This window comes from Chlorocebus sabaeus, chromosome 6 (assembly GCF_047675955.1).
Source record: "Chlorocebus sabaeus isolate Y175 chromosome 6, mChlSab1.0.hap1, whole genome shotgun sequence".
In the NCBI taxonomy this organism is placed as follows: Eukaryota; Metazoa; Chordata; class Mammalia; order Primates; family Cercopithecidae; genus Chlorocebus; species Chlorocebus sabaeus.
Genome location: NC_132909.1, coordinates 6,041,497 through 6,068,794, shown reverse-complemented (window position 1 = coordinate 6,068,794; position 27,298 = coordinate 6,041,497). Strand labels below are relative to the sequence as shown.

General features: G+C 44.7%; 1 protein-coding gene across 1 annotated transcript; it reads left to right on the top strand.

The window, feature by feature from the left end:
* On the top strand, positions 1–27,073 carry ZNF766 (zinc finger protein 766). Its single transcript, XM_007997873.3, has 5 exons — positions 1–97; positions 9,145–9,226; positions 14,086–14,212; positions 15,256–15,384; positions 21,418–27,073. Exons 2-5 carry the CDS (start codon positions 9,164–9,166, stop codon positions 22,548–22,550), a joined length of 1,452 nt encoding a protein of 483 aa, XP_007996064.3. The 5' UTR covers positions 1–97; positions 9,145–9,163; the 3' UTR covers positions 22,551–27,073.
* Positions 27,074–27,298: the final 225 nt, after the last annotated feature.

Sequence of the window (27,298 nt, the reverse complement as noted above, 5' to 3'; positions counted from 1 at the left end):
CCTCGCTGGCCCCGCCCAGGCCTGGCCGCTCCGTCCGCGCGCAGTCGCCTGCAGACCCGGAAGTGGATGGCGTGGAGAGATGGCGCAACTGCGGCGCGTGAGTTTTCCTTTGTTTAGATTAAGTGTTCGCTTAGCGGTGCCCTCACGCTTCTGTACCCGGGATGTGGGGGGCGGTACAGACCTTGAAATCCCCGCACCGCTCCCTCCACCCCGAGTAAATTCACGCGTCCCGTCAGAATCCCGGGGTTCACTTCCCTGTGTGTTAAAATCGCCCTAGGGCTGGTTCTGTCCCCGGTCGTTCTGCCGTAGGGCCGCGTAGGCAGCTGCTTTCGCGTCGTTTTCCTGCTTAAAACCCTTCAGTGACCCCTCCGCCAGCCCCGCGCCACGTAAAGTCCCCAACCTGCGAGCCCGATCCACGCCCTCTGGGTCCCGAGCCTCGCCCTTGTCGGCCCCTGGGGCGCAGCGCCACAGCCGCAAATCGGGAGGGGCCGCGTCCTCTGCCTGTCCTGGAGATTCTGCAGACCCCACCCCTGATCTGCCTGCCGCCCTAGACCTCCTTGGGCTGGACCCTTCTGTCCCCAGGCCTCTTCGCAGTCACGGCTTCTCCTGATCCTGTGTTGGGGGAGGTGGCCGGGACCTATCGTAGGGCACCCAGTGTTCTTCTGTCCCAAATTCCTCCCGTTGGAAACTGGGCTGTTGAGGAGGTGGGCATTTTATTCCAGTCCCCTCCCTGTGAATGTGTAGTGAAAGAGATGGAGAGAGAGGTAGAGGAAACAGAAAAATTTAGAGAGAAAATAATGAAGGAGATCCATATCAAGACGGCAACGTAGAGGGACGGTGAGAGATTTGCAAAGTGAAAGAATCACCCCAGGAAGTAGCAGGGAGAGAAAAGCAACTGGAGAAATGTAGAGAAAAGTTGTATTTCTAGACAGATGAAGGACTGCAAGGTAGGGAGAGGGGCAGCAAAGCGGGAGACTCCTCAGACAAAGCTGGGGAGAGGAGGAAGGATTTGGAGCCAGGGCAGACTGAGCTGCGTGGTGCAGGGACCGCAAGAGGGGGCAGCCGGTGACAAGGAGAGCAGAGGGAGAACCACCCCAGGGATCTGGGGTTGCCAGACAGTGGGGAGAAGGGGGCATAACAGAGAAGAGGGAATTTAGCAGGAGGAGCACAGATGGGAGAAGAAAGAGGCAGAAATATATGGAGATTGGAGACAATCAAAAGATTGGAGAGAAAGAGCAACAAAAGGAAAACAATTGCAAGATGGAGCAGATCAGGTGGAAAAGAAGGAATAGAGGGAAGAAGGGGAGAAACTGTGGGAGAGGAGAGGGGCTCAAAATCTGGGCTCACTGCAACCTTAGCCTACTGAGTTCAAGCGATTCTCCTGCCTCAGCCTCCCGAGTGGCTGGGATTACAGGTGCCCGCCACCACACCTGGCTAATTTTGTAGTTTTAATAGAGACGGTGTTTCACCATGTTCGCCTGACTGGTCCTGAGCTCCTGAGACCTCAGGTGATCTGCCCACCTCGGCCTTCCAAAGTGCTGGGATTACAGGCTTGAGCCACCTTGCCCGGCCTCCTCACATTAATTTGGTAGAATGGTTCCCAGAACTCAGAGGAAATTTTACTTAGGTTTACTATTGGTTATGAAGGTTATGACAAAGGATATAGATGGAAGAGCCGTCCTAGCAAATCAAAACAGAGGAGTGGGTTTTGGAAACCGTTAATTTTATCCGTGTCTGAAGTGAGGGGCAGTCATGTGGGACTGAGTCCTTAACTGGGATCTGATTCTATCTCCAGGTAGATACTATCCAAATTGAGTTAAATTGTCAGTCATGTAGCTGGGAGTGTGCCAGAGCAACTGTTCAGCAGGGGAAAAAACACGTGTACATTTCCACCTCAAACAGTAAAGGGAAGAGATCTCCAACCGGCCCACCCACCTGTCTCAGGGCCTGCGATCTCTACTCTGTAGTAACTGGAAATGGTCTGTCCCTCCCCCTGGCTGTTGCTGACCCTGCGATTGTGCAGCATGTGCCAGCCCTACTCACAATCTCAGGACAATGTGGCATCCTTTCTCTGTGGCATCACCAATATTTACTTCAAGGGATTACTTTGGTTAGTGTACCCACGTGGAGGTATTGTCCATTAAAACACACACAGACATGCTGGCTGGGTGCGGTAGCTCATGCCGGTAATCTCAGCACTTTAGGAGGCCAAGGTAGGCAGATCACTTATGGCTAGGACTTCCAGACCAGCCTGGCCAACACAGTGAAACCCCACCTCTTCTAAAAATACAAAAATTAGCTGGGCGTGGTGATGCGCACCTGTATTTCCGCTACTCGGGAGGCTGAGATAGGAGAATCACTTGAACCCCAGAGGTGGAGGTTGCAATGAGCTGACATCGCACCACTGCACTCCAGCCTGAGTGGCAAGAGTGAGACTGTGTCTCAAAAAAAAAAAAAAAAAAAAAACGAAAAAGAAAAAAAAGCACAGAATGAAATCTTTATTTCTTGCTACTCCTCCATGATTAAAACAAGAAATATTCTATTAATTACATTTCTCCCTGTAGTTAGTACCCTTCTTCAGTGCTCCATTTGAGAACACAGTACACTAAAATCTTGTTTGTTTTATCTGTCTCCAGTCTTGCCTCAAGTTCTTGATTTACCCCCTTCCAATTAAGCTTTCACCTCCACCATTCCTTTGATCCTTTTTTTTCCAGACACACCAGTGACCTCTGTGTTTCGAAGTCCAATTTTGAATTTCCTATCCTCATCTTTTCGAGTTAGCAACATGTTGCACAGCTGATCATTCCCTGTTCTTTTTTCTTAGCTCTAAATTTATTTGATTACTTTGTTTCAGATTTTTGTCTTACCAGTTTCCTCTGCTGGTATCTCCTGAAGCTGTGTTCTCTGAACGTGGGAGTGTTCCGTGATTTAGGTCTTTTTCATTTTTGTTTTTGTTTTTAAGACAGTCTCACCCTGTCACCCAGACTGGAGTGCCATGGTGCAATCATAGCTTCCTGCAGCCTCGAACTCCTGGCCTCAGGAGGTCCTCCTGCCCCAGCCTCCCAAGTAGCTGGGACTCTAGGTGCACACCACCACACCCGAGTAATTTTTTGATTTTTTAGTACAGACTGGGTTTCCCTATGTTGAATAGGCTTAGATCTCAAAACTCTTCTCATCTCTGTCCACACACACTACCGTTCCTTATCATCTCATCTCATGGCTTTGAACCCCATCTACCTGTCTCCATGTACCCTGCAGACCTCTGGCCTGAGGTCTAGAAACCTGTGTTCAGTTGTCCCCTCACTTCTTCGCTGGGACGCCTAACAGGCATCTCCACCTCATATGTGCCACTTTCTGAGCTCCCCCAAATGCATTCCCTTGCGGTCCTGCACATCTCAGATGAGGTTGACCCTGTACTTCCTGGGGCTTAGCTGAACTTCTTGTCATATAGTCAAAATATGTAAGATATTACATTGTAAGTACATTAGGTTTTTTTTTTTTTTTTGAGATGGAGTCTTGCTCTGTCGTCAAGCTGGAGTGCAGTGGCACGATCTTGGCTCAGCGTAACCTCCGCCTCCCAGGTTCAAGCAATTCTCCTGTCTCAGCCTCCCGAGTAGCTGGGACTACAGGCATGCACCACGACGCCTGGCTAATTGTATTTTTAGTAGAGACAAGGTTTCACCATGCTGGCCAGGATGGTGTTGATCTCTTGACTTTGTGATCCGCCCGCCTTGGCCTCCCAAAGTGCTGGGATTACAGGCGTGAGGCACCACGCCCAGCCTGTAAGTACATTAATTTAACATAAATAATTACATATTTACTAAAACAGGTGAGGAAATTTGTTGTTTCCGAAATTCCTTTGAGGTATGGGAGAAAATGTTTGCGGCCTTGTCCCTGTGTGATCTGTGCCCCAGGACCTCTCTGAGCTCACCTCCTGCCTGTGTCCCCCTCGTTCCCTCTGCTGCAGCCACACAGGCCTCTTTCCTGGAGCCAGGGTTGCTCCTGACTCAGGGCTTCCACCTGGGCTATCCCTCTGCCTGGACATCTCTAGCCTCTCAGCTGCAGGTACAAACACCTTTTCTTCCCCAAGTCTTTGTTCTGATATTACCTCCTTCATGGAGGCTTCTGTGTTCCTCTCCACCCCACATTTAACACTCCAGCTACACCCTCACCCCCACTGTGGTCCACATTGCCTGCTCTGGATATTTCTTTCTGCTCCACTACCTAAATCCAGGTAACAAGACCCAAGGATAGAGCAGAGCCAGAAGGTGGGGGTGTGCTGGACTTGCACTGTCTGAGTGGAGCTCACCCCTGGCTTCACATTGGAGTGCAGATACACGTCTTGTGCCTCCAGTTTCTTACCTGAGATTCCCATTCACATACTCAGGTTGGGCTCAGTGTTAATATTTGAAGTTGATTCTACGGTAGTTGCTCCTTATCTTCCAGTGTACTTTCTGAGGTTCCAGTTACTCATGGTCAACTACAGTTTTAGTAGTCCAAGGACATTATATGGAAAGTTCCAGAAATGAAGAATTCATAAGTGTTAAATTTCTCACTCTTCTTAGTAGGATGATGCAGTCTCTCACTGTCCCACTCTGTTTTGTCCAGGACTTGAATCATCTCTTTGTCCAGTATGTCCCCCTGTACAGTCATCCCTCGGTATCACATAGGATTTGCTTCCAAGATCCCCCCCAAGATTACCCAAATCAGATGATCTGCAAGACCCTTATATAAAATTGCATAATACGGTCACGTGCCACATAAGGACATTTCAGTCAACAACAGACCACGCCTATGATGGTGGTTCCATAAGATTACACTGGAACTGAAAAATTCCTGTTGCCTGGCTACCTCAGAGCAGTCACGACATCATAGTGCAGTGTTGTTGGTGATGCTGGGGGAAACAAACCTAGTGTGTTACCAGACAGCTTTAACTGGATGTGGAGGAGGATAACATTGAGAATCTCTTAGAGGTGGTTCATGAGGAATGGGTTAATGAGGAGTCATTGGAACTGATACAGGAATGCATAGCTGAAGAAAAGGCAAGAGGGCCAGGCGCGGTGGCTCACGCCTGTAATCCCAGCACTTTGGGAGGCCGAGGCGGGCGGATCACAAGGTCAGGAGATCGAGACCATGGTGAAACCCCGTCTCTACTAAAAATAGAAAAAATTAGCCAGGCGCAGTGGCGGGCGCCTGTAGTCCCAGCTACTCGGGAGGCTGAGGCAGGAGAATGGCGTGAACCCGGGAGGCGGAGCTTGCAGTGAGCTGAGATTGCGCCACTGCACTCCAGCCTGGGCGACAGAGCGAGACTCCGTCTCAAAAAAAAAAAAAAAAAAAAGGCAAGAGAATAGGGAACTGGCTGGGCGCGGTGGCACACATCTGTAATCCTTGTACTTTGGGAGGCCAAGGCAGGTGGATCACTTGAGGTCAGTAGTGTCAGGAGTGGTGGCACATGCTTGTGGTCCCAGCTACTTGGGAAGCAGAGGTAGGAGAATCACTTGAACCCAGGAGGCGGGGGTTGCAGTGAGCCAAGGTCGCACCACTGCACTCCAGCCTGAGCGACAGAGTGAGACTCCATTTCAAAAACAAAAAAAAGAGAATGAGCCAATAGGAAACCGAAGAAAAAGAAAGAACTCTGAAGGCAATTCACAGTTAAATATATAGCAGAAGCTTTTGCAGACCTTGACAAGCTCCTTAAAAGGTTTGAAAACATAGGCACCAACACCTAAAGATTTTCATTAATAGAAAGGAACATCCATGATGCATTATCTGCTCATAAGAACATTTAGGAAGACAAAAGAAACAAAGCAAGCAAACTACCATGGACTATTCTGAAAGGAGAGCTTCAGGCAGGTCTTTCAGGAGGCGTCTGGGAGAAACCATTGTTACCATAGGAGGAGTTTCTGGTGGGACAAGATGTGGCACTGGAAGACAGTGACACTGATGGTCCTGACCCTGTGCAGGCGTGGGCTGATGTGTGTGTTTGTGTCTTAGTGGTTGACAAAAATGTTTAAAAAGGTTAAAAAATTGAAAACAAGAAAAAGTTTAGAGAATTAAGGTAAAAAGATAAAATATTTTTGTATAGCTGCACAACATGTTTGTGTTTGAAGCCGTTGTTGCAAAAGGGTCAAAAAGTTAAATTGAAAAGTTTGTACGGTGCAACAGTTGCAGTAAGTAAGCTTGGTTTATTCCTGAAGAAAAAAGTATTTTTTTGTGAAGTTAGCGTAGCCTAAATGTGCAGTGTTTATAAAGCCTGTGGTAGTGTACAGTCATGTCCTAGGACTTCACATTCATTCATCACTCACTGACTCACCCAGAGCAATTTCCAGTCCTGCGAGCTCCGTTCATGGTAAGTGCCTTAGACGAGTGTACCATTTTTTAAACTCTTATACCAAATGACTACTGTATTTTTTTTTTCTTTTTTTTTTTCTTTTTGGCACTCTGTCACCCAGGCTGGAGTGCAGTGGTGTAATCTTAGCTCACTGCAACCTCTGCCTCCTGGGTTCAGGTGATTCTCCTGCCTCAGCTTCCCGAGTAGCTGGGATTACAGGTACCTACCATCATGCCTGGCTAATTTTTGTGTTTTTAGTAGAAACGGGGTCTCCCCATGTTGGCCAGGCTGGTCTCAAACTCCCTACCTCAGATAATCCACCCGCCTTCGTCTCCCAAAGTGTTGAGATTACAGGTGTGAGCCACTGTGCCTGGCCCTACTGTACCTTTTCTATATTTAGATATGTTTTGACTTACGAGTACTTAGCATTGTTACAGTTGACTATAGTATTCAGGACATAGCATGCCCTACAGGTTTTTAGCAGTAAGCTATATTATATATACCAGATGTGTAGTAGGCTATGCTATCTTGGTTTGTGTAAGTTCACTCTGTAATGAAATGGTCTGAAAATGTGTTTCTCAGAACATGTCCCTGTTATTAAGCAATGTGTGACTGTATTTGCATATAACCTATGTACATCCTCCGCATCCCCCCAGATACTGTAAACCGAAGGGGGCCAGCCCCTCCACACCTGTGGGGGTTTCTCATCAGGTGGAAGGAGAGACTTGAGAAAAGAAAGAGACAGAGACAAAGTATAGAGAAAGAAAAGTGGGCCCAGGGGACCGGCGCTCAGCATGCTCAGCATACGGAGGACCCGCACCAGACCGCGCCGTACCGCCACTGGTCTCTGAGTTCCCCCAGTGTTTATTGATCATTATCTCTACCATCTCTGAGAGGGGGATGTGACAGGACAATAGGGTAATGGTGGGGAGAGGGTCAGCAGGAGAACATGTGAACAGATGTCTCTGTGTCATAAACAATCTTAAGAACAAGGCGCTGTGCTTTGATGTGCACATACATAAACATCTCGGTGCATTAAAGAGCAGTATTGCCACCAGCAAGTCTCACCTCCAGCCCTAAGGTGGTTTTCTCCTATCTCAGTAAATAGAACATACACTGAGACATTCCATTGCCCAGGGACGAGCAGGAGACAGATGCCTTCGTCTTATCTCAACTGCGAAGAGGCCTTCCTCTTTCACTCATCCTCCTCAGCACAGACCCTTCAGGGGTGTCAGGCTGGGGGGCGGTCAGGTCTTTCCCTTCCCATGAGGCCGTATTTCAGACTATCACATGGGGAGTAACCTTGGACAATACCTGGCTTTCCTGGGCAGAGCAGTGTTTGTGTCCCTGGGTACTTGAGATTAGAGAATGGCGATGACTTTTACCAAGCATACTGCCCTCAAGCAATTGTTCAACAAAGCACAAGCCTTGAGTAAACACAGCACATGTCTCTGCAAGCACAGGGTTGGGGTTAGGGTTACAGATTAACAGCATCTCAAGGCAGAAAAATTTTTTTAGTACAGAACAAAATCGAGTCTCTTATGTCTAGTCTACTTCTTTCTACATAGACACAGTAACAGTCTGATCTCTCTTTCTTTTCCCCACAGTAAACCATCTGATTACTTGTAATACCTAATTAAATATAAATGCTATGTAAATACTTGTTATTCTGGCTGGTTTTCTTGTATTATTTTTATTTTATATTTTTCTTTTATTGTTGTTTTATATTGGTATGTTGCTTCTTTTTTTTTTTTTTTTTTTTTTTTTTGAGACGGAGTCTTGCTCTGTCGCCCAGGCTGGAGTGCAGTGGCCGGATCTCAGCTCACTGCAAGTTCCGCCTCCTGGGTTCACGCCATTCTCCTGCCTCAGCCTCCCGAGTAGCTGGGACTACAGGCGCCGCCACCTCGCCCGGCTAGTTTTTTTTGTATTTTTTTAGTAGAGACGGGGTTTCACCGTGTTAGCCAGGATGGTCTCGATCTCCTGACCTCGTGATCCGCCGTCTCGGCCTCCCAAAGTGCTGGGATTACAGGCTTGAGCCACCGCGCCCGGCCCCTTTTTTTTTTTTTAAATTATTTAAGTCTATAATTGGTTGAATCCTTGGATATAGACCCCATGCACTGTATACTCTGTCTGCCCACCAATCCGTTGAAGTCTTCTTTTTTGTTTTGTTTTGTTTTTAACAGCAGTCTTTTTGATCAGATCCAATCTTTGGTATCTGAGTGGTTTTGTTTAAGTAATCCTTATTTTATTTAACATGCCCCCCCAAGCACATGAGCATTGATGTTGGCAATTTGGATATGCCATTGAGCATCTGTCACGTGTATCCTTTACGTGGAGTCGATGGGGTTTAGTACTGTTCCAAGTTCCATTCATTCAGGGTTTTGCAACGTATCCCCTTGGATAAAAGGATTTTACTGTATTCTGTATCCAGCATTGAGCACCGAAGCCGTGTCCTCATTTCAGAAGGCTGAGCTCAGCCTCTGATTCACAAGGAGCTGAGGGGTACTGTGCTCCGCATGGGGTTTGGTCAGAGCCAGGTCTGTGCCCTGAAGGGAATCTTAGTCCAGCCCAGCTCCCCACTGCTGCAATGTGTGTGCTCGGGCTTCTCCAGGAGGGGCGCGGGTTCTGAAGAAAGGGGCCAAAAACTCACTTGTTCTTCCTGTAGGAGTTTGTTGTCCCGGCATCAACTCTGTTGCAGTGGGCAGCAGAGGACTGTATTTCCACAGGGTGAGGTCTCCCCTATGTGTGTGGTTGTGGCACAGGAAGAAAGTATGTTCATTCTAAACCCTAAACAGCATGTTTTTGACATTCAGGATTGACTTCTAAAGAGTCATGTTATGTGAAGGAGAAGCGCAGAAGAGGAAAGCAAAGGAGTCAGGGATGCCACTTACTCAGGTAAAGTGATATTCTCAGTTGATTGTTCTGTTTCTTATTTCTTCCTGAAATGCCGAGTACTGGAGTTGAGAATCTTCTGAGTCTCAAGCGTCCTGTCTGACAGGTTTGCTCACACTCACCCATGCCTTCCCTCAGTCCCTCTCATCTCGCTTAGATTCCATCCCTCGTGACCCAGTGACATGAACTTGGGAAGAGGCTCCCCTGGGCATGGGCCTGGGAAGGGCTCACACCAGACATGGATGGAGATGGGGTGAGGGTCCCGTGGTGTCAGGGCTGTTGGGCAGCAGGTATTGTTCAGGGGCCACATCTGGATGCATTGTCAGCTCTCTGTGGACCAGAATTAGAGGAGCTGCCCACAGAAGTCATGTATTAATGTGCACAAGTACCTGGTAAATTGTGCAATAAAAAATCAGGAAATCTTTTGTGCCTTTTTTTTTTTTTTTTTTGAGACAAGAGTCTCGCTCTGTTGTCCAAGCTGGCGTACAGTGGTGCAATCTTGGCTCACTGCAACCTCTACCTCCCAGGCTCAAGCGATCGTCCCACCTCAGCCTCTTAAGTAGCTGGGACCACAGATGCGTACCACTATGCCCGGCAATTTTTTGAATTTTTGGTAGAGATGTGGTTTCACCATCTCCACCCACCTCAGCCTCCCAAAGTGCTGGAATTACAGGCGTGATCACGCCTGGCCTTTTTTGACTTTTAGTAATAGCCATTCTGACTAATGAGATGGTATCTCATTGTGGTTTTGATTTGCATTTCTCTAATGATCAGTGATAATGAGCTTTTTTTCCACATGCTTGTTGGCTACATGTATGTCTTCATTCGATAGGTGTCTGTTCATGTCCCTTGTCCACTTTTTTCATTTGTTTGAGATGGAATTTTGCTCTTGTCGCCCATGAGGGAGTGCAATGGTGTAATCTCAGCTCACTGCAACTTCTGCCTCCCGAATTCAAGCGATTCTCCTGCCTCAGCCTCCCGAGTAGCTGGGATTACAGGCTCCTGCTAGCACACTCAGCTAATTTTTGTATTTTTAGTAGAGACGGGGTTTCACCGTGGTGGCCAGGCTGGTCTCGCAACTTCTGACCTCAGGTGATCCACCTGCCTCAGTGTCCCAAAGTGCTGGGATTATAAGCATGAGTCACTGCACCTGGCCCTTTGCCCACTTTTTAATGGGATTGTTTTTCTTTTGTAAATTTGTTTAAGTTCCTTACAGATGCTGGATAGTAGACCTTTGTTAGATGCATAGTTTGCAGAAATCTTCTCCCATTCTGTAGGTTGTCTGCTCACTCTGTTGATAGTTTGTTTTGCTGTGCAGAAGCTCTTAAAGTTAATTGGGTACCGCTTGTCAATTGTTGTTTTTGTTACGATTGCTTTTGGTGTCTTTGTCGTGAAATCTTTGCCCATTCCTGTGTCCAGGATGGTATCATCTGAGTTGTCTTCCAAGGTTTTTATAGTTTTGGGTTTTACATTGAAGTCTTTAATCCATCTTGAGTTGGTTTTTGTATATCGTGTAAGGAAGGCGTCCAGCTTCAATCTTCTGCATGTGGCTAGCTGGTTATCCAGCATCGTTTATGAAATAGGGAGTCTTACCCATTGCTTGTTTTTGTCAGCTTTGTCAAAGATCAGATGGTCATAGATGTATGGCCTTATTTCTGAGCTGACTATTCTGTTCCATTGGTCTTTGTGCCTGTTTTTGTACCAGTACCATATTGTTTTGTTACTGTAGCCTTGTGGTATAGTTTGAAGTTGGATAACTTGATGCCTCCAGCTTTGTTCTTTTTGCTTAGGATTTCCTTGGCTATTCAGGCTCTTTTTTGGTTGCATATGAATTTTAAAATAGTTTTTTCTAGTTCTGCAAAGAACGTCGTTAGGATGAGCATTCAATCTGTAAATTCTTTGGGCAGTATGATCATTTTAATTATATTGATTCTTCTTATCCATGAGCATGGGATATTTTTCCATTTGTGTCTTCTCTGATTTCAATTTGAGCAGTGGTTTGTAATTCTCACTGTAGAGAATAATCTAAATTTTAATGGACAAAGCAATGTGTTAGTGTAGTAGTAAAAGCCTGTAATTTGAGCTTCTAGAGCTTCTTGGGAGGCTGAGATGGGAGGATCTCTTAAGTTTGAGACCACCCTGGGCAATATAGTGAGACCTCACATAAATTTTTTTTTTTTTTTTTTGAGACGGAGTCTTGCTCGGTGCCCCAGGCTGGAGTGCAGTGGCGCGATCTCGGCTCACTGCAAGTTCCGCCTCCCGGGTTCACGCCATTCTCCTGCCTCAGCCTCCCGAGTAGCTGGGACTACAGGCGCCCGCCACCTCGCCCGGCTAATTTTCTTGTATTTTTAGTAGAGACGGGGTTTCACCGTGTTAGCCAGGATGGTCTCGATCTCCTGACCTCGTGATCCGCCCGCCTCGGCCTCCCAAAGTGCTGGGATTACAGGCTTGAGCCACCGCGCCCGGCCAAATTTTAAAACATATTCTATTTATATTTTTGAAAATAGGTATTTGTGACTGGAGTTCAAGTTTCTATGTTTTTTTTTTCATGATCTCCTTTTTTTTTTTTTTTTTGAGACGGAGTCTCACACTTTTGTCTAGGCTGGAGTGCAGTGATGTGATCTCGGCTCAGTGCAACCTCCATCTCCTGGGTTCAAACAATTCTCCTACCTCAGCCTCCCGAGTAGCTGGGATTACAGGCGCCCGCCATCAGGCCTAGCTAATTTTTGCATTTTTAGTAGAGACAGAGTTTCACCATATTGGCCAGGCTGGTCTCAAACCCCTGACCTCAGGTGATCTGCCCCCCTCAGCCTCCCAAAGTGTTGGGATTACAGGCGTGAGCCACCGCACCCAGCCAGTCTACTTTTTTTTTAAATAGCTTAATATACAGTAATGTTTATAAAGTAAACTGAGTACTATTTATACATTTTTATTGTTGCAAACATGCTGAAATACACATTAGCAAAAATAATAATGACTGCCAGGCCGTATGTGCACCATTAGTCCCAGTTTCTTTGGAGGCTGAGGAGGGAGGATCATTTGAGATCAGGAGTTCAAAGCTGTACTGTGCTGTGATTACTCACTGCACCCCAACCTGAACAACATAGCAAGACCTGGTCTCTAAGAATTTTTTTAAAAAAAAGATGACAAATGTCATCTAAAAAATAGTCATTGAGAGACAACTCTTTGTTTCACTTGATACGTAAAGTGCGTATGTTTATTACTTTATAAACTAAGTGTGTTTAAGTGTGTACCTGTGATGTGTTTGCATGAGTGCATGGATAAGGAAGCCTATAGTTAAGGTACATCATTATTTTATAAGAATTTTTTTATTTTAATTTTAATTTTATTTTTTGTTTTTTTGAAACAGAGTCTCGCTCTGTCGCCCAGACTGGAGTGCAGTGGCGTGATCACGGCTCACTGCAGCCTCCGCCTCCTGGGTTCAAGTGATTCTCCTGCCTCAGCCTCCCGAGTAGCTAGGACTACAGGTGTGCGCCGCCACACCCAGCTAATTATTGTATTTTTAGTAGAGATGGGGTTTCACCGTGTTGGCCAGGATGGTCTTGGTCTCCTGACCCCGTGATCCGCCCACCTCGGCCTCCCAAAGTGGTGGGATTACAGGCGTGAGCCAATACTTTTGGCCATACGTGTTGGCTCACGCCTGTAATCCCAGCACTTTGGGAGGCCAAGGTGGGCGTATCACCTGAGGTCGGGAGTTCGAGACCAACCTGACCAATGGAGAAACGCTGTCTCTACTAAAAATACAAGATTAGCTGGGCGTGGTGGCACATACATGTAATCCTAGCTACTCGGGAGGCTAGGCAGGAGAATCCCTTGAACCTGGCAGGCAGAGGTTGTGGTGAACTGAGATCGCACCATTGCACTTGAGCCTGGGCAGCAAGAGTAAAACTCCATCTCAAAAACAAAAAATTTATATTTTTGAACAGTTGAAATTACACCTGAAATACTTTCCGTGACCTTATAAGTGTTCTACACTATTGGGCCGGGCATGGGGCTCATGCCTATAATCCCAGTGTTTTGGGAGGCCAAGAAGGGTGGCTCGCATGAGGTCAGGAGTTCAAGACCAGCCTGGCCAACCAGGGTTTACTAAAAATATAAAAATTAGCCAGGTATGGTGGCGCATGCCTATAATCCTAGCTGCTTGGGAGGCTGAGGCAGGAGAATTACTTGAATCTGGGAGGCAGAGGTTGCAGTGAGCAGAGATCGCGCCACTGCACTCCAGCCTGGGTGACAGACCGGAGACTCTGTCAAAAAAAAAAATGTGTTCTACACTATCACATTAATGAGTTAATGGCAGTAAGAATAGTAATGTATTACGAGGAGGATATGTGTATATGCATATATAATGACCTTTTATGCAGATTTAGGTTTTTGTTCATGAACTTTACTCAGTTAGGTAATTGTCAGTTTACTTTTGACGCTGATCTGTTACTTAACAGTTTGATTCTTTAGGTTTGATTCTAATGCCCAGACACAAAATTAACCCACAGTTATCTCTATAGAAGTGTTAGGTATTATGTTCAACACACCAACTGATATGCATTATCTACCTGAGCTAGAATACAAGTAGTTGGTGTCTTCAGACACACTTGTATTCTAGCTCAGGTAGATACTGAATAGAAAATCTACACTGCTTTAAAGACTATCATAACTTTTTGTGGAAAAGTATAATAAAACTCAATCACAGACGCATAACTAGCTCAAAAAAACCTTAATGTGGATATGTCAGAATGTTCACGTCAGCACTTCAGTTGAGTCAATCCTTACAACCCTCTTCTCGTTTTGTGTGAACATAATTACTCTCTCCATACCCTGTTGGTCAAATGCATCTTTCATTTTAGGGACACTTGACATTCAGGGACGTGGCCATAGAATTCTCTCAGGAGGAGTGGAAATGCCTGGACCCTGTGCAGAAGGCTTTATACAGGGATGTGATGTTGGAGAACTACAGGAACCTGGTCTCCCTGGGTAAGGATAATGCCCCTCAGAAGTTGGGGTCTGCCCTTAGTATCTCTGCATTTTCCCTTGTGTGCCTCTTGGGAGCCCCTGCATTGCTTGACTGAGATTGAAACCCTGTTGACTTGGCTGGGCGCAGTGGCTCATGTCTCTAATCCCAGCACTTTGGGAGGCTGAGGTGGGTGGATTGCTTGAGGTCAGGAGTTCGAGACCAATCTGACCAACATGATGAAACCCCATCTCTACTAAAAATACAAAAATTAGCCAGGCATGGCGGCATATGCCTGTAATCTCAGCTACACGGGAGGATGAGGCAGGAGAATTGCTTGAACCCAGGAGGCAGAGGTTGCAGTGAGCTGAGATCATGCACTCCAGCCTGGGCAACAGAGCAAGACTCTGTCTCAAAAAAAAGAAAGCCTGTTGACTCAGAAATGAAAAGCTCCCATATGCTTTCTGGACTTGAAATGCCCCCTTTCTTCAGATCTTCTGTCTCCTTCATGATGCACCTTTGGATTGGTACCTGGGCTTAAGTGTGCATAAAACCTTATGACAAACTTTTAAAATATCCAGTTCCCTGTTTTCTACCCCTGTGCTTTTGATTCTGTAGTTCTTGGAAGAGAGTTCGATATCCGATTATTACAGGATTCCCTAAGAATTCAGAAGGAGACAGTCTGTGGGTGAATTTGTGAAACGTTTTTCTTGAATTCTTGATTAGTTTTTTTTTTTTTAATTTATAGTAGAACGGCTTATAATCTTTTGAGTATATACCCAGTAATGGGATAGCTGGGTCAAATGGTATTTCTGGTTCTAGATCCTTGAGGAATCGCCACATTGTCTTCCACAGTGGTCGAACTAATTTACACTCCCACCAACAGTGTAAAAGCGTTCCTGTTTCTCCACATTGTCTCCAGCATCTGTTGTTTCCTGACTTTTTAATGACCGCCATTCTAACTGGCATAAAAGGATTAATTTTTAATATCATCTCTCCTGCCTAAACGGAGGGCTTGGAGTTTGGAGACATCACAGCACATCTTGATTCTTTCTTTTATAAACAGGGATATGTCTTCCTGATCTGAGTATTATCTCCATGATGAAGCAAAGGACAGAGCCCTGGACTGTGGAGAATGAAATGAAAGTAGCAAAAACTCCGGTTAGGTGGGAAGGTATCAAAGATATCAACACAGGTAAGAACTCAGATGGACAGAGTGGAAGCCACACTTTTTTTTTTTTTTTTTTTTTTTTTGAGACAGTCTCTGTCCCCCACACTGGAGTGCAGTGGCCATCACAGCTCACTGCAGCCTTGAACTCCTGGGCTTCAGCGGTCCTCCTGCTTTGGCCTCCCAAAGTGATGTGATTATAGGCATGTGCCCCAGGCCTACCAGAGCCACACTATTAAATAGTGTTTGGGAAACTCTGTAAGTGGGAGAACTGTGTGGAGAAATAGGAGTTTAAATCCTGTGAGTTCTTAAGAGAAATCTTTCTTTTTTTTTTTTTTTTTTTTTTTTTTTTGGAGACGGAGTCTTGCTCTGTCACCCAGGCTGGAGTGCAGTGGCGCAATCTCGGCTCACTGCAACCTCTGCCTCCTGGGTTCAAGTGATTCCCCTGCCTCAGCCTCCCGAGTAGCTGGGATTACAGGTATGCACGACCATGCCCAGCTAATTTTTGTATTTTTGGTAGAGACGGGATTTCACCTTGTTAGCCAGCATGGTCTCAATCTCTTTACCTCATGAGCTGCCCACCTTGGCCTCCCTAAGTGCTGGGATTATGGCGGCAGCCACTGCACCCAGCCCACCCTTTCGTTTAGATTTGTAATAGTTTTATGGTTTTGCCCTCCAGTGTTACTGCAACCCAAACAGAAGCAAAAGCAAAGTCTTTCATCATGATGGACAATACCCTGTCATGTGGCTTCTGTCAACTCTTTAGTTCCTTGATTCTGAGGGGCAAAGAGAGTGCCATTTCAAAGGAGTCTTTTTCCCCTGTGGTCTCTTTCTGTATGGGATTTTATCTGTTGCTCAGTTCTCTGTCCTTATACATCAGAGCTGAAGTCTGCATAGACCTGCCTCCTTGACCTATTCATGATCCGCCCATTTCCTGTACTGGGAAAACCTGATGGGGAGAAGGGAAAACATAGGTTGTTGTCTTTTGCTTCTGGGGCCTGGAAACTACGTAGAGCTGTTTCAAGCCCTCCTTGCCTGTTCAGGTCTGTTTGAGGTGGGAAAAAGTCAGTGATTTTCCTACTCTCACATGCTGCTTGGCACACAATGCTTCATTTCTGGTCACCAAAATGTGTGGAGATTTCTCCCCACCAAAAACCAGTTTTGGGGTTTCCTGCAATTCATTCGTGACACTGTCTACCTGAGTTAGAGTTGCATCCCACAGGCTAAGGGTTGAGTTCCCAAGCCTGTCCCCCACCTAAGCCTCCAGTTGCCAGTAGTGGGTAGTCACCTTTCCACCTGACCAGCCACAAGTCAGGGTTCCCTCGACCCCCTTCTTCTGTTTGGTTACTTTGGTAGGGTGGCTCACAAAACTCAGGGAAACACTTCGTTATGTTCATTGCTTCATGATGAAGGATGTTTCCAAGGATACAGATGGACAGCCAGATGAGGAGATTCACAGGGTAGGCACGTGGGGAGATTCACTGGCTGTGCCATCCTCCAGTCCCACTGCATGTGTTCAGCATTTGAAAGCTCTCAGGAATTTTTATGGAGGCTTCATTACATAGGCATGATTGATACTAACTCAATCTCCAGCCTCTGTACCCTTCCTGGAGGATGGTGGTTGGTGCCGACAATTCCATGCTTCTAACCATGGCCTGGTCTTTCTGGGCTTTCTATATCTGCAGATACAGAAACCATGGATATGAAGGCCAATAGTAAGGGACTTGAGCATCACATATTTTGATATCTTAGGGTTTTTTAGCACCAAACTCGCAAACCGTGTTTTTCCTCTGCTCTCACACCACTGCAATTACCAACACAGAAGAAGACTTCTCTGACCAAAGGTGTGGGGGGTTTTCCCCATACACCAAGCAGCAGACAGCAGCTGGGTGTCCTCCAACTCACTTCCAACACTACCTGGAGGTAGGGCCAGGTCCCACAGGTTTAGGACTCAGTCTCCAAGACTTGCCCCACTTGCCACTAGTTGCAAGTCTGGGTCCCCAGAACTTCTGACCAACTGGCTTCCAGTTGAGGTTTCCACGATCCCCCCTTTGGGCCCAATTAATTTGTTGGAGCAGCTCACAGAACTCACAGAAACACTGATGTTTACCAGTTTATTATGAAGGATATTGCAAATGATACAAATGAAGGGACATATGGAACAGGTATGGGGGAAGAACTGTGGAACTTCCATGCCCTCCCTGGGCGTGCCACTCTCCAGGAACTGCCATGTGTTCCGACATCCTGAAGCTCTTGGAACCTAATCCTCTTGGGTTTTGATGGAAGCTTTGTGACATCAGCATTCCTTCCCCCAGGGTATACAGCAGGACCCTCTCTGGGGAGGTCTGAAGACCAGCAATCAGAAAGGTAGGGGGAGAGTTATAGAGTCCTGCCTTAGAGCAGGTGAAAGGAGAGGAGGAGAAGGTTGGAGAGGTTATTTTTCTTAAGGCCTGCACAGAAGGCCTAAGCCAACATAACCAAAGACTGTAGCAAGGGCTATGGGAGTTATGAGCCAGGAACTGCGGACAAAAACCAACGTATGTGTGTATCATAACACCACACAGAGGAGCCTGGAACGTGTCCTCCCTGGGTACCTAGGGAGGTATTCTGAATAGAAATAATGGATGTGCACCCAGTCAGTAATCAATGAAAGAGAGCTAATAAGCACAAGTGGGTACCACTGCACTTAGATGACATAAGACCAGAAAGTCAAGAAAGACCTGGATCCCGGAAGCCCTCAAAAAAAAAAAAAAAAAGAAAGAATCCCAGCGAGCTTTTTTTTTTCCCCCCTAATTATAAAGGAAAAGCCTTCATTCTTTCAATATTGAGTATGTTACCTTTCGGCTTTTTATATATGGCCTCTATTAAGCAGGTTCCTTGTATTCCTAGTGTGTTGAGTGTTGTTTTCGTTTTCTTTTGAGGGGGTATCTCTTGCTGTCATGATCTCCATCTCGGCTCACTGCAACCTCTACCTCCCAGGCTCAAATGGTCCTCCCACCTCAACCTCCTGAATAGCTGTGACCACAGGCCACACGCTTGGCTGATTTTTGTATTTTTTGTAGAGGTGGAGTTTCGCTATGTTTGCCAGGCCGGTCTGGAATTCCTGAGCTCAAGTGATCCCCCCCATCTTGGCCTTCCAAAGTATTTGGATCATAGTCATGAGCCGCCATGCCTGGCGAGTGTTTTTATCATAATGATTGCTGAGGTTTTTCAAATGTTTTTCTGCATCAGCTGAGATTATTGCATGGATTTCTTTTTCTTTATTCTGTTATTGTGGGGTTTTACATGGACTGATGTTCCAAAGTTGCATCCTTCTTGCATTCCTGAAATAAATTTTGCTTGGTCATGAGGTGTGATCCATTTTACTATGCTGCTGAATTTATTTTGCTACCATTTGGTTCAGGATTTTTGCATTAGATTAATCAGTAATATTGCTCTGCAGTTTTGTTTTGTTTTGTTTTAAGATGGAGTCTCACTCTGTGGCCCAAGCTGGAGTGCAGCGGTGTGATCTCGGCCCATTGCAGCCTCCGCCTCCTGGGCTCAAGTGATTCTCCTCTCTCAACCTCCCAAGTAGCTGAGACTGGGTACCTCTCACCATACCCGGGTAACTTTTATATTTTCAATAGAGACAGGGTTTCACTATGTTGGCCAAGCTGGTCTCGAACTCCTGACTTCAGGTGATCTGCCTGCCTCAGCCTCCCTAAGTGCTGGGATTACAGGTGTGAGCCACCGTGCCCAGCCTGCTCTGCAGTTTTCTTTAGGGCCTTCGTCTCTGCTTTCAAGGTAACACCAGCCTCACTGAATGAGTGTAGAAGTGGTTCTCCTCGTCAACCTTATGGCATGTTTTGAGGAGGATTGGTGTTAAATCTTTTTCAGTATTTGATAGAATTTTACACTGAAGTCATCTGGTCCATTGCTGTTTTAGTTGGTAGGTATTTGATAACTGATTCGGTCTTCTTATTTGTTACTGGTGTGTTTAGATTTTCTACTTCTTCATCGTTAAGTCTTGGTAAGTGGTGTCTATCTACAAATTTATCCATTTTTTTCTTGGTTATCATATTTTTGTTATGTAATTGTTGAGTCTCATTTAACTTCCATTTTTATTTGTATAGACTTGTGTGTAATACAAATACTCTTTTACCTTTCTCATTGTAGTTTTTTCGGTCGTATGCTTCATGTTTCTTTTTTCTAGTTTATCTAGGTAAGGATTTGTCAGTCTTATTCAAAGTGTGAGCTCTTACTTTCCTGACTTTCTCTAGTGCTTCTCTGCTGTTTTCTTTGTTTTATAACCGTTATTTTTTCTTTCTGCTATCTTTGTGTTCATTTTTTTCTTTTTCTGTTTTTTTTTAGACGGAGCCCTGCTCTGTCACCCAGGCTGGAGTGCAGTGGTACGATCTCGGCTCACTGCAACCTCCGCCTCTCAGGTTCAAACAATTCTCCTGCCTCAACCCCCTAAGTAGCTGGGACTATGGGCACACGCCACCATGCCCGGCTAATTTTTTGAATTTTAGTAGAGACGAGGCTACATCGTATTGCTCAGGCTAGTCGCGAAATCCTGAGTTCAGGCAGTCCACCTGCCTCGGCCTCCCAAAGTGCTGGGATTATAGGCGTAAGCCGCTGCGCCCAGCCATGTTCATGTTTTTCTTTTTGAGGTATAAAGTTAGGTTTTTTTATATGTTATTTTATTCTAGTTTAGTTATTTGTTTTTAAGAGATAGGGTCTCACTGTGTCACTTAGGCTTAAGTGCAGCGGCATGATTACAGATCCTGGGATCCAGTGATGATCTCACTTTAGCCTCCCGAGTAGTTGGGACTACAAGCACATGACACTGTGTCTCACTAATTAACACAGGAATGTATTTTATTTTATTTATTTTGTTTAGAGATAGGGGGTCTCACTTTGTTGCCTAGGCTGGTCTGCAACTCCTGACTTCAAGAGATCCTCCCACCTCAGCCTCCCAAAGTGCTGGGATTACAGGTGTGAGCCACCCAGCCATTTATTTATTTTTCATGTATGCATACATCATTACAATATCCCTTCCAGCACTATTTTTGTTGCATTTCATGAGTTCTGCTGTTATATTTATATTTTCTTTTATATCAAGATATTTTCTAATTTTCCTTTTATTTTTATTTATTTACTTTTATTTATTTTGAGATGGAGTCTCACTCTGTCGCCCAAGGTGGAGTGCAGTGTGCAGTGGCATGATCTTGGCTCACTGCAACCTCCGCCTCCCAGGTTCAAGTGATTCTTCTCCTGCCTCAGCCTGCTGAGTAGCTAGGATTACAGGCACACACACCGTCATCACACCCGGCTAATTTTTTTTTTTTTTTGGATTTTTAGTAGAGTCAGGGTTTCACCATGTTGGTCAGGCTGGTCTTGAATTCCTGACCTCATGATCCACCTGCCTTGGCCTCCCAAAGTGCTGGGATTACAGGCGTGAGCCACTGCACCCGGCTTTTATTTTTATTTTTTGGAAACGTAGTCTCATTCTATCACTCAGGCTGGAGTGCAGTGGCATAATCTCAGCTCACCGCAACCTCTGCCTCCCAGGTTCAAGCAGTTCTCCTGCCTCAGCTTCCTGAGTAGCTGGGATTACAGGCACACACCACCATACTTGGCTAATTTTTGTATTTTTAGGTGGAGACGGGGTTTCACCATGTTGGCCAGGCTGGTCTCGAACTCCTGACCTCAAGTGATCCACCCGCCTCGCTCTTCCAAGGTGCTGGGATTACAGCCACCGCACCTGGCGTATGCAGCTGCTCTTAAGTGTCTTATTTTCCCTGAGAGGCTCATCCTGCTTTTTCTTAGAAGCTTTCAATTTCTGTTGTATTTTTCTGCTCATAATCCCTCTCAAACTCAGCTGACCCCTGCAGATTCCCCACTGCTCAGTGCATCACCCCACCTTTTGGGTTTTCTCCACTGCCAGTGTGATAATACGAAGTATGCTGATATTTCTTCTAGTGTCTAAGTCAGATGAGGCAGATTCCAGTCCCTCCGTCAGGGTCTAAACATACCAGAACCATGGGTTCCAATTACACTCTTTACTTGCTTTCCTAGGGAGGTGCTGTGCAATGAGAAGCAAAGCAGGAAACAAGCCTATTACAAATCAGCTTGGATTAACCTTTCAGTTACCTCTGCCAGAACTGGAGATATTTCAAGGTGAAGGGAAGATTTATGAATGTAATCAAGTTGAAAAGTTCATTGGCCACAGTTCTTCAGTTTCACCACTTCAAATATTTTATTCTGGGGTCAAAACCCACATTTTTTATAAACACAGGAATGATTTTATTGATTTTCCATTGCTGTCACAAGAACAGAAAGCACACATTAGGAGAAAACCTTACGAATGTAATGAGCAGGGCAAAGTCTTCAGAGTGTCTTCAAGCCTTGCTAATCATCAAGTAATCCACACTGCAGATAAACCTAACAGATGTCATCAATGTGGTAAAGCCTTCAGGTACAAGTCAGGCCTTGCAGAACACTGGAGAATTCGTCCAGGAGAGAAACCGTACAAATGTAAAGAATGTGGCAAGCTCTTCAATCGAATTGCATACCTTGCACGACATGAGAAACTGCATACTGGAGAGAGTCCTTACAAATGTAATGAGTGTGGCAAGGTCTTCAGTCGTATTACATACCTTGTACGACATCAGAAAATTCATACTGGAGAGAAACCTCATAAATGTAACGAATGTGGCAAGGTTTATAGTAGCAGTTCATACCTAGCACAACATTGGAGAATTCATACAGGAGAGAAACTTTACAAATGTAATAAATGTGGCAAAGAATTTAGTGGGCATTCAAGCCTCACCACCCATCTGTTAATCCACACTGGAGAGAAACCTTACAAATGTAAAGAATGTGACAAGGCTTTTAGGCACAAGTTCTCCCTAACAGTTCATCAGAGAAATCATAATGGAGAGAAACCTTACAAATGTCATGAATGTGGCAAAGTCTTCACTCAAGTTTCACACCTTGCACGACATCAGAAAATTCACACTGGAGAGAAACCTTACAAGTGTAATGAGTGTGGCAAAGTCTTCACTCAGAATTCACACCTTGCAAACCATCAGAGAATCCACACTGGAGAGAAACCTTACAAATGCCGTATGTGCGGTAAGGTCTTCAGGCACAGCTCATGGCTTGTCCAGCATCAGAGAAGCATTCATGAGAGAGTCCTTACAAACTGAGTCTGGCAAACTCTGTCATGAGTTCTAGCATTAATCAACATCCAAGAGTCCATACTAGAAAGAAATCATTTAAATGTACTATCTATGGCACAGGCTGTATCGAGACCCACCAAATCAGTAGACATCAAAACATTCGTCTTTGGTGAAACCACACAAATGGATGGTGTGTGCCAAGGCTAACAAGTCAAAATCTGTTGAACCTGATGATATGATGTGTATAAAGGGTGCAAGGACACGTGGAAATGGTCTGTTATATTTGGGTTATTAAAAATGTAATTATTTAGGTTTGAAAGGCCAGGTGCAGTGGTTCATGCCTATAATCTCCGCACAATAGAAAGCCAAGACAGGAGGGTCACTTGATGCCAGGAGATCAAGATCAGCATGGGCTACGTAGCAAGGCCCATCTCTACAAAATAAAAAAGCCAAGCCCTTGGCATGTGTCTGTAGTTCCAGCTACTCGAGTGGCCGAAGCAAGAGGATTGCTCAAGCCCAGGAGTTTGAGAGTTTGAGCAGTGAGCTCTGATCCTGCCATTTGTACTCCAGCTTGGGTGACAGAGCGAGTCCCTGTCTCAAAAGAAAACAAAAAAAAAGGCTAGTTTTTATGACTTCAACCTGAACTTTGAAATCTCTTCACGTGCCTTCCCTACAGGCCTTTCACTGTGGTCTCTGGGAAAGAATCAGTCAGATGACAGGGCCGACTTCATTAGCTGAGGAGCGTTTCTATCCAGTTTCCTGGAAGAATAAGGACTCTTCCTTTTCAGGTTAAAGATTGTCTGATTTAGAGGCCATGGAGATGGACAGAGAATAACAAAACCGTGATGGTAGTCATCATGCTTATTGCAGTTAGCACACTATTTTCCTGACGGGCACAGTGCTGCTGTGCTCTACAAGTGACCATGAAATAGAGCATGCCATGACTTTAGGACACAGGGATTTTTATGGGAAGAGAGTCAAGTCATTAGGGACTGATTACGTAGTAGAGACAATGCAGGGGAAATGGTGGCCAGCTTCTCCATTGAATAGCAATAGCTCCTGTTTAGCAAAGACTGATTAAAAAGTACTCTTATTTTTGAAATGGAAGAGAGAACAGTTACATCAGAGTAGAGAGTTTAATTGAAACTACCAATGGAACATGTTCTTGAGTAGGATTCATGTTTAACTGCTGGCATAATTTGCTTCTGTTTGATTTAGAATGTCCATAGTTCTCATGTTTGGAACAATAAAGTTGAAATTTTCCAAAGTGTGAATGATTCACCTTCTTTCTACCATATTGTTTATCTCAGGAGGATACTTTATAGCAGACAATAATGATGCATCATTAGCATTTTATTTTTATTTTTTTATTATACTTAAAATTCTAGGGTACATGTGCACGACATGCAGGTTTATTACCTAGGTATACGTGTGCCATGTTGGTTTGCCACACCTGTCAACTCGTCATTTACATTAGGTATTTCTCCTAATGCTATTCCTCCCCTAGCCCGCCACCTCCCGACAGGCCCCAGTGTGTGATGTTTCCCGCCCTGTGTCCAGGTGTTCTCATTGTTCAGTTGCCACCTATGAGTGAGAACATGGGGTGTTTGGTTTTCTGTCACTGTGATAGTTTGCTGAGAATGATGGTTTCCAGCTTCATCTATGTCCCTGCAAAGGACATGAACTCATCCTTTTTATGGCTGCATAGTATTCCTTTTTTTTTTCTGAGATGAAGTTTTGCTCTGTTGCTCAGGCTAGAGTGCAGTGGCACGATCTTGGCTCACTGCAACCTCTGCCTCCCGGGTTCAAGCGATTCTCCTGTCTATGCCTCCCAAGTAGCTGGGATTACAGGCATACACCACCACACCTGGCAAATTTTTTGTATTTTTAGTAGAGACGGGGTTTCACCATGTTGGCCAGGCTGGTCTCGAACTCCTGACCTCAGGTGATCCGGCCGCCTTGGGTTCCTAAAGTGCTAAGATGATAGGCGTGAGCCACCATACCTGACCAGGATTTTTAAGGTTGAAGCATCCACAACAATTTTGTGTGTGAAATGAAATGACATACACTTTTGGGTATATATACTTAGGTAAGTATGATTTTGGGTAATACTTAGTACTGAAGTTATTCTTTCTACTCTTTGTTTTTGTTTTTTGTTTCGTTTGTTTTGTGACGGAGTTTCACTCTTGTTGTCCAGGCTGGAGTTCAATGGTGTGATATTGGCTCACCGCAACTTCCGCCTTCCAGGTTCAAGCGATTCTCCTGTGTCAGCCTCTCGAGTAGCTGGGATTACAGTCATGTGCTACCATGCCTGGCTAATTTTGTATTTTTAGTAGAGAGAGGGTTTCTCCATGTTGATGAGGCTGGTCTCAAACTCCTGACCTCAGGTAATCTGCTCACCTCAGCCTCCCAAAGTGCTGGAATTATAGGTGTGAACCACCGCACTTGGCTTACCTCTCTACTCTGCCCTAAGATGCTTATGTGGATAAAGTGAAAAATCACATAACAGCGCAACTTCATCAACACCCTCTGTGTTCATCATTGTTGATGAACATGCACTGTATTGTTTCTATGTGCCTTTTTCTTGTGTGCCAAATAAGACCCGTGGCAGGCACCTTCATTTTCAGGAAGCAAAAACACATACAGTAATATGGAAAATAGGACAAAGTGTGGACTTCAGGATGAAAATATTCTAACAATCTTGCTATTGACCTTGTAGTGCTCAGTGACATAATTTGAAAATATTAATGTTCAGAAATATTCTCTTAAGGATGAACATACAGAATGGGAATTTTGTTTTCCTTTGGTAGGTTAACTAGAAACTTCATATTTTCGCCCTCATAACATTTTTGGTTATTTGAACTTTTGATCACTCTTCTGGAATTGCTTTGACATCCACCTGAAGTTTGGTTTGGATTTTGAGAATGATGATGCCATTCAGTAACGTGATCTGAAAATGTTTACCCATAATGAGGCTTTCTGGGGAGAGCAGGGTAGACTTCCCCAGCTGATTCAAAAATGACTTTAGGGAATCGGCATAGGTGACTGGCTTGGGGTAAGATGATTGTTAAGGGATATGGCTGGGGCAGGGGTGCCCACTTATGGTTTGAACTTCCAGCTGGTGCCAAAGGAGTGGGCACTGAGGATTTTTCAGTTGGCCAGATGGGCAGAATCAGAAGAGGGAGTGCAGAGGTGTCAAAGGCATTAGTGTTCAGACATCACAAAATGCAGTCAAGTCTAGTACAACACTGAATGTTTCCTCTGGAACTCCTGCCATTTTGGTTAGGAAAGACCCCAATTTTCTTCATGATAATATCTTATGTTCCCTTTATAGCTACAGATGCAAGTCTCATTGCACAATATGATTGTTGTAAACGCTTGTGAAATATTTTGTAGTAAAATTGCCTAAGTTACTTTTTACAGTAGACAATGAAAATTATTGTGTGGAAGGGTTTATAATATAATGTATTATATAATATGATTTATTTAAATATATTTATTATAAATATATTACTAGAAGGGCATTTTTCTAAAAACTATGGAAATATCATTTTCCCATTATAGCATTAAGCAATATATTCTATGGTTCATTTTCAACTCTAATAAAATTATATTTTGTCTTTATGTGTATATATATATATACACACACACATTTTTTTTTTTACTTTTTTCTTTTTCTATACATTGCCTCCAGATGCTATGCTTGTTTTTTTTTCTTTGAGACAGACTCTTGCTCTGTCGCCCAGGCTGGAGTGCAGTAGCGTGATCTTGGCTCACTGCAGCCTCCACCTCCCGGGCTCAAGTGATTCTCCTGCCTCAGCCTCCCAAAGGGCTGGGATTACAGATGTGCAACATCACCACACCTGGCTAATTTTTGTAATTTTAATAGAGATGGGGTTCACCATGTTGGCCAGGCATGGTCTTGAACTCCTGACCTCAGGTGACCCGCCTACCTCGGCCTCCCAAAGTGCTGGGATTACAGGCATGAGCCACTGCGCCTGGCCAGATGCTGTGCTTAATACATTTTTTCCCAGTGTCACTGTAGTAAAATTTTAGGGGACACAAAAATGAGACTGTTGTTTGGAGACAATATTTTGTGACAAGAGTATGCACAAGACAATGGCAGGTATAAACATTTTCTTGTAAATATGAAAAAGGAAAAATGCTTTCATTATATTAGAGGACTTGAAATAGCGTGAAGTGATTTCAACCCTTTATTTATTTATTTTAATATTTATTTATTTTTTTGAGATGGAGTTTCACTCTTGTTGCCCAAGCTTGAGTGCAATGGCGTGATCTCAGCCCACTGCAACCTTCACCTCCTGGGAGCATGCTCCTCTATCTTTTTTTTTCAGATGTTTGAGCTATTCCAGGTTTTTTGGGATTTCTGTTGGTTTGTTTTGTTTTTTGCCTTTCTACATAATTGTTTGGATAATCTTGTCAGTATCTACAAAGTGCCTTGATAGTAAATATATTAACCGTGTGTATCAATTTGGGGTAATTTCACATTTTTTCTATGTTGAGTCTATCAATAAATTGATACTGTATATGTCTCTATCTGGGTGTCTTTGATGTCTTTCATCAGCATTTTGTAGTTTTAAAATCCTGAGAATGTTAAATTAACATTTTTTTTACTTTTTTTTTTTTTTGAGACAGAGTCTTGCTCTGTTGCCTGGTCTAGAGTGCAGTGGTGCGATCTCAGCTCACTACAGCCTCCACCTTACAGGTTCAAGCAATTCTCCTGCGTCAGCTTCCCGAGTATGCCACCATGCCCG